General features: G+C 41.8%; 1 protein-coding gene across 1 annotated transcript; it reads left to right on the top strand.

The window, feature by feature from the left end:
* The first annotated feature begins 192 nt into the window (after positions 1–192).
* On the top strand, positions 193–8,442 carry LOC112573152 (E3 ubiquitin-protein ligase Topors-like). The gene is made up of 4 exons (XM_025253246.1): positions 193–321; positions 2,662–2,988; positions 3,433–3,981; positions 5,738–8,442. The coding sequence occupies exons 1-4, from the start codon at positions 241–243 to the stop codon at positions 8,405–8,407; spliced, it is 3,627 nt and encodes a 1,208-aa protein (XP_025109031.1). The 5' UTR covers positions 193–240; the 3' UTR covers positions 8,408–8,442.
* The last annotated feature ends 2,461 nt before the right edge of the window (positions 8,443–10,903 follow it).

Genomic DNA, 10,903 nt, shown 5'->3' on the forward strand with positions numbered 1-10,903 from the left:
ATCCTTTTAATGAATTAATTATCACGTTTGCATGTGCGTAATATTGAAAACTAAATGAGTCAAATTATAATTACTGTAAAATGTTATATTCGAAAATGGATTGAAATGGGAGACAAATTCGGTGGTTTTGCTATAAAACTTAGTGTTTCATATTCTACATAATATTGCTCCCTTAACATACCTTATGCTTGATGTGTTGCAATAAGTTATTGGCCCAAAGAAAAGTACTCAGCCAATCAGATGCTGCAATCTAAACTACTTAATCATCGGATTTCGTGCAGGAAGTGGAAGCTACAGCAGAACTTCAGAAGTCAACTCCTGGTAAATTCTTTCATTTGTTCCTTTCCTATTATAACAGGACGGTAGGTGTGACGTTATCGACGTATTTCAAGTCTTTGATAGTTTATCTATGAAGACAGAGCTACTGTGATCATTGTGTGATTCGACATTGAACAAAACCTGTTTTCGTAGTTCGATTTATTATTATCATCCCATAGTCGTGGATGTGGTCAACACTCATATATAGATAAGTCATAATTTTACCACTAGCATTAAGTCAGAAAGTGTTGATTGAGGAAGAGTTGATTGCCAACGACAGAAAGAGGACATCATTATTTAAACTTCGTAGAATCCCATTCCAAAATACAACGTTCTTAGTATTTCCAGTTCTAGTCTCACTTAGGACAAGGGTTATATTTCTTTTACGGCGAAAGTTTAATTAATAGGTTTCACTAAAGGTAAAGTGATAAGTGTAAATGACTATGGCTTGCACTTAGGCCAGGAGCAAATAATAAACGATCATTGATTAGTAATAAGTTTATTATTGAAGTACAGAAAGCTTTTCTTCAGTAGTTTTGTTTGCAAGAATGAGAGTTGTCAGTATGGCTTAAACATTTTGACTTAATTTATAAATTTATTATACAAATCTATATATTCGTTTCAGTAATGGGGGCCCTGTCATTTCAGCCCAAGACTATTTTGCCCCACAGCACACGTCAACTCACCCTAGCTATATCCACTTAATCCTTGCTAGGTCTGTTTCATCCTATGACCGATAAGTCAAATTGTTTCAAAGCCCAGAAGACGAATTGATCACGGATGAAACTAGTAGCTATTAATGTCAAATAATACGAGAGTTCTGTCCCTTCGCCTAACAGGCTGACGGGCTCAGCTCTCCTTGATTTTGTTTATGTTTTATGGTCATGCTTAGATTTGGATAAAAGTGTTGGACCTTCATGTTTACATGTCCTTCTGCTGTGTTTTCTTCCTCTTGTGGCTTACAACAAGACTGTATATAATGTTATTTTGAAGTGTGAACTGTTAGGATCTATTGGCTGGAGTCCACTCCACCGTGCTTCATTCGCTTCAGCAGCGACCTTGAGCTGTATTGAATAAACAGAAGTGATGATCTCCCTTTTGCAGTTTCACATGATAAAATTTTTTCATATTCTCGAGATTACTCAACATCTTTCCAACATTCTCCTGTTATCACTAACCTTATTCTTTAGAGTTGTTACTGTTAAATCTACAGTGATCGCCCATTATGCCAGAACAAAGCCAATCCTCGCATTGTTCTTCCTTCTACATCTTTGTTACTTTCTTGTTGTTGTACATCTTTGTTACTTTCTTGTTGTTCTACATCTTTGTTACTTTCTTCTTGTTCTGCATCTTTGTTACTTTTTTGTTCTACATCTTTGCTAGCATTTGTGATCTTGTTCTACATATTTGCTACTATTTTGTAACTTGTTCAGTGCAGTGAGTCCGCCTTTGGCTGAGAGCGGTCCGGTGGCGCAACGGTTAGCGCTGTTAGCGCCTGTCACCAATACAGTGAAGGTTGGCTGCCCTGAGTTCATTTCTCGTCTCGGGCACGCTGATCTTTCTCTGCACGTGGCATCTGTTTACAGGGCTGGCTGCTTGCCGTAATATAGCCTTAGCTGCTGACACGGCGTAAAACACCAATTCTCCCCCCCCCCCACCTTTGGCTGAAGTATTGCGCTTTATAAAATCCAAAATTATTATTATTAATACCAAAGTTGCTTAAACAATATAGATATGCAAGCTCAACTGGCTATTTTAAGTAGAACTATGCAGCTAAGTTTAGCCACCATTTTACTAAACAAAAATGGCCGCTTGGCTATATGCATGAAGAGAACATATCTTACAATAGCAAATAAACATGATTTTTCTCTTCAAACAATCTTTTAAATTAAATATTTTGTCATTTTACTGTGAACTTGTATTTTGACTTTAAAAAAAAATTATTGTGTGCAGAGACATCGCTGATCAGGTACTACATTAGTGCACTGATCAGCAATGTCTATGCATATAATGATATATGCAAAAAGTAGTCAATACAAGTCTTGGGAGGAAATGGACCTAGCTGGAATGAATTAACTTTTGCTGTGGGATAAAATGACCTGTGACCTCAGTAACTGTGTCAGATCATAGTAAAAGATTGTGATGTTCAAGCAGAGTTATCTGTAAATAAAATAGGATCAAAAGAAAAGGTAGGTTTTCAGTCATCTTTTCTTCCAGTTATTTGCTTTTATCATAAAATATGATCAGGGATTTTGTGATTTTATTTCTTTATGGGTTTTTGCTCAGGTTACATGGTATAAAAATAAGCTACCAGACAATGTATTCTTTACTCTCAATCTGCAGTGTGGACTGAACACATGTAGGATGTCAGGGGCAGCGGATAAAGAGGGCCCACCCTCTCAAGTACGACATGAAGGCTCCCTTCATTCCATGACCAAGACAGCAGGGGATTTGACATCTGACACAGCTGTGTCAACAGACAGTGCTGGCCAGTCACAGGGTGACAACAGTGGTGTCATAGATCATGAAGCAGGCAGCAGCGAATCGCCCAAACCACCTGGTTCCCCTGAACCAAACTGTGCCATTTGCTTGGGGCAGCTTGAGAACAAGTCCTTCACTGACAGTTGCTTCCACATGTTCTGTTTTGTCTGCCTGCAGGAATGGTCAAAGGTAAGTGGGTTACAACTTACAGGAAATGAGATTTTCAAGCATGGTAAGAGTTGAGCTGTGATTTGTCCCATTACTGCTGTACAGGAAGATCCGCTTGAATGCCAGTTCCATTTTGAGGGCATCATAACAGCAAACTAAAATAGGCAGGCAGGTTCGTTTAGAGAAGTCTGTTGCATATTTGATTTCAGATTTCAGTTTGACTTAATGAAAAAAAATTTTATTCATAAAATTATATAACTTCCTGTGATACAGATATCTTTAATCTGTGATTCCCCAGATGATATGCAAGCATCAACTGTGTTAATTATTTTGCTTGTGGGAAAAAATAGAAACAATTTGTTAATAAAGCATTTTGGAGTTGTATATTTGCTGAATAGCCGAGTTCTGTTCCAGCATTTAAAGAATGAAATGCAAATAAATGAGGGGCAATTATATGTGCTGCAGGTGAAAGCTGAGTGTCCACTGTGCAAGCAGCCCTTTAAATCTATCATCCACAATGTCCGTTCATACAACATGTATGATCAGTTCTATCTGGAGCACCGCGCATCACCTCAGCAACGACCTTTGAACCGATGGTACTGGGACAGGCATGCAGCCTTCCGCTTTATGATTCCATTTAATGTTGATCATCGCTATATGCGTCATCGCTGGGATACTAATTTTCATCTCCGTAGCCATGCACATAGAACCAGATCCAGACCTTCTGATCTGGAACCTTCTCTTATGCGGCCAAGCAGGCGTGGGATCAGGCTACAACAGAGTGAAGAATCAAGAGAAAGAGATCCATTTTCTTCAAGCCGCCATCTTGTTTCAACAATAGACTTCCGACGACGACTGTATTTAAATGGTTACAGAGTGACCGGTGTGCAGACATCTTTGCGATACAGACATATATCACCAGAGTTCTTCAGAAACAATCCTGCTCAGACTCACCGTCTGATTCCCTGGCTGAATCGTGAGCTGAATGCCCTGCTGTATGGACACGAGTCACAGGTGTGCACTTTAAGGCCTCGGAGTTTGTGCTGTCATTAGGGTTACGTCTTTAAACAATAAGTGTGTGTTAATTGGTTACATAAATATCCAGTTTATTTTTCTCTTTTGTCATAAGTTTGCAGCCTATACAAGCTTTGAGATGGTCTGCTGGGAGGTAAATTTTGAAATATAGCGTTTAAGCAGATAAAGTTTTGAACTGCCGTTTTGATGGGGGAAATACAAGGTACTTATTACAAGGGGGGAAAAGAAATATAGCATGTTATTTTAATTCATATTTTCGTATATCAGAATTTCCGGCATGTTTTGCTTCAGTTCATTAGGGTCTTGTATTACTGCTAATATTGTACTGCTCTTTTCGCTTTAGATACTGTAGATGTTGTTAGCATTGACATATTTTTCACATGTAGATATTCCAGATAATCTTCTATTAATGCTACTCACTTTTTGGGTCTTGAGAAAATTGCTTGTTGTGGATGTTAATGGGGTTGATCAGTATTGCTCATTTCTTCTTTTTAGGTGGTGGCTTGTTGCATTTTGTTTGCAGAATCAGACATTCACACAGCTACAATAACAGAAATTTACACTTGTGTAGCACTATACCGCGTTATATGAAAATGGTACAAAGAGTAGAAAGTATGCAACATACAGTAAAACTACATATGATATTGAACAATAGCCAGACTGATGCCTGTAACCTAAACTCTGGATACTTAGATAAAATGAGTTTCAAGGGGACGTTTAAATGATACTGTCGGTCTCTTGGTGGCATGTAAGAAAATTAATGCTTAATGGCCAAAAGTGCATGCACTAAGTGTTTTCTTCCTGATTCTGTAAATGGAAAAGAGGCCTGTATCAGCAGAAGCATAACGATGCCTGTCTGATAGAAGTGCACAGAGTTAGGACGCCATAGTTGTAATAAAGAGCAGATCTTGTCAAGAACCTGAAGAAAGTGTAGAAAGTTTCTATTCTGTGCAAACCAAAAGAGTGTAGCAAGTTTGTATTCTATGCAGACTTAGACAAGAAGTCAGTGGAGAAAAGGTTTTGCGTGATCTATGCACAAGCCTGGAGTATAACGCTAGAAAAATCTGTGGAAAGAGGCCACTGGAAAAAAACATTGCTGGCTAAAACCATCAGGAAGAAAAACATTTGTCAAGTGATAAGAGCAATGAAACAAAGTATCAATAGCAAATTGATGATAGATCTGAGATCAGCGTAAAGAAGATGGAAGAAGACTTGTTTAAAGATCATAGAATCACAAACAGCATTAAATTCAAGCATTTATTCCAACAGTAGCATAGTACAAGAGGACATAAAACACGGAACATGGCCAGAAAGGAACAAAAACAGTGATAAACGGCCACACTGCTCAAAACAGCAAAGTAGCAAAAAAATCGCATCACTTAAGACAGCAAACTGATCAGCAGAAAACAAAAGCTACTCGATGTCGAGCACAGCCATGTTTTGACATATATAAATATAGGGCATGTGTATGTGGGCTAGCTGAGATTCTCCATAGACATACATAGGGCATGTGATATGCTAAGGATTAATATATTCAAATGAATGAATCTTAGTCATTTGAACAAAGCCAAAGAGGAGGGTGTTATTATTAAACATCCCATCTTTTAATCTCAAGTCTAAGTAACTATTATTATTAAAGAGAATGCGATCATGCCAGCTGAATTCAGTTTTTTCTGTTTACTTCTGTATGCCTCTGAAATGTTTAAATATTTTTACTGTTTTTTTATTTTTGCAGGTACAGTTTGTTCTTGAGCTCATTCAAGACCTCATCAAGCGTTTTGCTATTGACAGTGAGGAATTCTACCAGCATGTTTCACCATATATTGGACGCCACACTCGGCACTTTATGCATGAGTTTTTGACTTTTGCCCGCTCACCTTACATTATGGGTGTTTATGACACGAAGGCCATTTATCAGCCTTCAGCACAAATGATTTCAAGCTCGGAGTCTTCTGGGGATGACAGCGATGTGGTTGTCATTGATGATGATGATGCTGAAGAGGCTGGACGCCCAGCACATGAGCAGAGAGGAAGTGAAGGTGCAGGTTCATTGAGGCGAAGCCATGGCAACGAGCCCCCATCTGTGAGGCAGGAGTTCAGTTCTAGTTTTGATCAGACACCAGCATCCAGTCAGTTAAGAATGTTGCTGGGTGGCATAGGCTCAGCAAACAGTAGTACCAACTCAGGATGGGACTCACCTACTCCTGGACCTTCTTGGGACCTAGGAGCAACCTCAAGCTCACCTGTCAATGTAGTTGACAGCTCTGACAGTGAAGCATCCACCATAATCAATGCAGTGGATTTAGGTTTACAGGATGGGGCTGAACGAGGTACGGCAGATGAATCAGGTGATGGGGATGAAGTCATTTTTGTTGGTTATGATAAACCTTGGGAAGAACGGTCACCAATTCAGTTATCATCAGGTTCTGATGATGAAAGTTATTCCAAGTTTGCTAAGCAGCTTGCTCGCAACCACAAACGCAGGTTGGCAGCTGCTTCCACTGGTGAAGATCATCGCTCTCAGTCTCGACACAGAATCAGATCACGGTCTCCCACACCACCTTCTGCATACCGCAGGTCAAGGTCCCCCCATGAAAGGAAGTCTTGTGGCCACAGAGAAGGTTCTTTGAGCAGCACTGGCTGCAGACACAGATCATCATCAGCCTCAAGCAGTCACAAACGTAATGATAAGAAACACAGAAAGCATCGTCCCAATAGTTCAGAAGACTCTGAAGTGTTGACTCACTCATCCTCTGGAGGTCAAGGTAATGGAAGAAGGCATCACTCTCGTTCCAGATCTTCTCATAAGAAACGCAAGCGAAACAGACTGGAGGATGAAGGGCAAGCCCTTGACCAGCCTCGCAAGAAAAAACACAAGCACAAAAAGAAGCACAAGAAGCACAGAGAGAAATGTGAATCAGGACAGTCGAAAAGATACCAGCACTCACATTCCACCAGCACTTCTTCAAGAAGGGATGCATGTAGCATTGCCTCATCTACAGAACAAGAGAGTCGCAGAGAGAAGTCTGAATCAGAACAATCAAGAAGGTATGAGGACTCCCATTCCAGCAGGAGGGATGTGTGTAGCACTGCCTCATCCAGAGAACAAGAGATTCACCGAGAGTCATCAGAAACTTGCAAGAAACATCCTTCTGGCCATAAGAAATCGCGTCTTCAGGACAGTGGGGATGGGTGCAGAGATGGGCGTCACTGTACACCGGAGAGGAGCCAGAGCAGCAGCAAAAGTAGTGAAACTGATAACAACGGCCAGGCGTCTACTTGGAGTTCTCTTCATCTCCTGCTGAGCACTCATCACCAGTCACCACCAAACCACTCTGCTTCCTATTTCTCTTTTCCCAGTATTGATGTTTCCTCTCGGTGGGAAAACATAGGCAGAGCTTCTGGACAGATTGATCCACCTTCGTCAGCCATGGCATCGCAGATTCTACAGTGTGAGAACAGCTCACAAGAGCCTGTGGTGATCACCTCCTCAGATGAGAGTGACCAGGACTACAGGTCTACAGAGCAGAGTGGTGAGGACAACTCGGGAAGTGAGCTGCCAGTGGCCCAGACGGTTGTCGTGCCATGCAGTTCTCGCTTGAATGTTCCAACAGATGGTATTAACTTCTCCAGCCTTGCAGACGATGGTTTGCGACCATCTGCTACAATGCTTGGGCTGACAGGAGCTGAAAATAATGAGGATGACGTGTATATAGATGTTGACAGTCTTTCGTCCAGCGACAAAATGTCAGACACAGAATCTGATGAGATTCTTGATGTGGAATCTGTCAGCGAAGTGGAGGGGGATCCACAGTCTGATGGTAGAGTTCACGAAGTTGCTGAAATATGTGCTGAACCAGCAGAGGCTGTTCCTTTGGCCTTAAGCACCAACACAGACCAGGCCACTGCTAGTGCGGTGTCAAGTCCATGTCCACCAGTTGTGGAGGGAATCCTTATGAAAGACGTCTTCATGGGTGTTGCTCATAGTTCACAGCTTCTTTCCTGCCAGCACTCAGTGGCAGGCTTCAATTTAGCTCTGGTTTCTCAAGACTTCCCTCTTTCACATTCCCAAGAACAAGACCAGACTGTTAGATCAGAAGAGGCCAGCTCTGCCTTGAACGCTTACAGAGAATCAAATGCTGGCATCTTGCACCAGTCTGCTTTCCAGAGCTCTTGTCACAAAGTCCATCTGTGCACCGATATGTCTGCTCAGGGAAGACAGGCAGATGGGCCTGCCCCAAAACCCTGTCATTCCCGAGACCAGAACAAAGAGATTCCTGAAGGTGTTACCCAGTCCGCTGCTGCAGACAGCATGACAATAGGGAGACAGGAGTCTGCTGGCAGCGTGACAGGAGGCAGACAGGAGTCTACTGGGAGCATGCCTGTGCAACGCAAAACAGTCTGACTCCAGTGGAGATGTAGCATCAAGCAGCAATGATGAGGATGCCAGTGAAGATGGCGAACTCATCATAGATGAAAATGACTCAGATGAGATGGAGTCTATAGCAACAAGCAGTCATCTTGGTGGGATGTCCCAGTCTGCTAACCACAATGTTTCAACCAGTTCAATCAATGGACAGGCAGATGATGTTGAGGAGGATGCTGGGTATGAAGATGATGAAACCCTGGCTTGTCACAGTTCTTCAGCCCCAGAACTTCTGTCTGAGAATGAAAATGAGGAAGAGACTGAAATGGCCATTCCATTGTTGGCTAGGTCCAATCCACTGACTTCAGAAGTGAATGCCCAAGATAACACAGATAACAGCCCAATGTGTAGCTCAAGCAGAAATTGCAACCTGGCAGATGATCACCAGGAGATATGTGATAGTTCATCGGATAGAGATGCGCCAGATCCAACTGAGCGTAAAGCATCAGATGATCATTTGTCTGCAAATATGCTCTCTTCCACAGACTTTGATCTGTCATCGTCGTCATCTGACGAGCTGGACACAACTGAGAGCCATGGGAGCTTGTCTTCAATGGTAGATGTTCCTGCCAGTTCCATTGGCATCACTGCTGGCACAAATATCTGTACTGTCAGTCAGTCCCAGATGTTTTTACTTGCACAACATCAAGCCCATACTTTGGCTACTACATCTAATGTCAGGGACTTGGAACTCAGTTGCTTTGAGTCGATCGATGCAGATTCTTCTGGTAACAATGAAAGTGGACCATCAAACTTGGAGGACTATGTCAGTGCAAGTTTTACTTTTCAAGAAGCTTGTGAAGTTGACAATTCCGAGAACCAACACTTGGCCAGGGCTGCTCCTGTTGCATGTGGTGGTGAGCGAGACTTTGAGGCCGACAGCTCCAGCAGCGATGATGAGCTAGGTTCATCTGTTTCTAACATCTGTGATGCAGAAGACAACAGTCAAATGGGTGAACCTGATGCTGTGTCCAGTTCTGGAGCCAACTCTTTTGAAGAAAGTGAGAGATATGTGCAACATGGCAGTCAGGCTGGACAAGGCATGGAGCAGTTAAGCATGCCAGATACAGGGGCACAGGAGACGGGCTATGTTCCTTTTACCAGTGAATGTCAGGGAATTGACGCCGACTCCTCAGGGAACGAGAGCCGGCAATGGTCAGATTCTAGTTCTGAGGATGATAACGAGAGTGGTGTGGGTAGTTCTGGGGTCAACCCTGACCACTATACATCAGACCCTGAGGAGACTGTTGATCATGCCAGCCGATAGGAGGGTCATTCTTGTGGACTGTAATCACCTACATGCATGCCAGTTTATGTCCTTGTAATGAGTAGTGTAACAGTATGTACTTTTTCAAATGGTTTAAAGAAAAAAAAAATACTGTATATATAAACTGTTAGGTAATGTTTCTCTTAATTATGAGGAAAATTAACTGGGCTCATTTCTGTAGTGGCAAATGGTTGTTTTATGTTATGTATGTGGTTACATGCTTTTGTGTATGTGCATATGCAAGCATAAATATCGTTAAATATGAACATAACAAGGTGAGATAAAGCTGGGGAAATATGTTTTGTTGTGAAGGAAAGCAGTGGTATAAGAATCCCTTGAAAATAACTTGATAGAACTATATGAAGATAGCAGAAGGACCCCATGAAAATAGCTAGAGACAGCTAGCCACAGAGGTGTTGAAGTGGGTTTAATATGTGGAGACTGTTAAAAGAGTAAACAACAAACTGTCAAAACAGACTTTGATTATTTGTGTATCATAGTTGTCACAACCATTTTACAGGCAAAGACCTGTTCCAAGACTGGCACTGAGGTAACTCACTCTGTATCGCAGCAACGTGGTGACCAACAACAAATTAGTGCAAGATTTGTTTCAGTAAATACGTCTTTCGGAAGTGCACTTTTATTTCACCTTGCCAGTTCGGCCCATTGTAGATGGCTGGTGTTGACATCAGTTGCAGGATTCCTGCTGCTGTCATTGCCATTGGAGCTACTTCACCACCTACATAGATCCATACTTAGGTGTCCTTTCTGTGCTGGGTATCAGAATAGATACTTTATATACTTATCAGTTACTTGAAAAATAGAAAGTGTGCAACAAACACACACAGTGACAGCTACAGATGATATGGAACAGCAGCCAGACTGAAGCCTGTGACCTAACCCTCCAGATGTCCCTTCAACAAATGAGTTTTAACGGCACTGTCATCCGTTGGTGGTACATCACATGAGGGAGAGCATTATAAGATGCTGAATGGGCAAAAGTGTGTTCCCCAAAGGTATTCATCCTGATTTTAAGAAAGCAGGTGAAAAGAATGAAGTTGCCTGCCTGATAGACATGCACCGAGTTAGGAGATCATAAAAGTAATAAAGAGCAGAGTCTGTAAAGAGCCTGAAGTGTAAACAAGTCTGCATTCTATGCCAGCCTGGATAGAAAGCTAGTGGAAAGATGGAGAGGTTTGCAAGATCTT

This window comes from Pomacea canaliculata, linkage group LG10 (assembly GCF_003073045.1).
Source record: "Pomacea canaliculata isolate SZHN2017 linkage group LG10, ASM307304v1, whole genome shotgun sequence".
Lineage (NCBI taxonomy): Eukaryota > Metazoa > Mollusca > Gastropoda > Architaenioglossa > Ampullariidae > Pomacea > Pomacea canaliculata.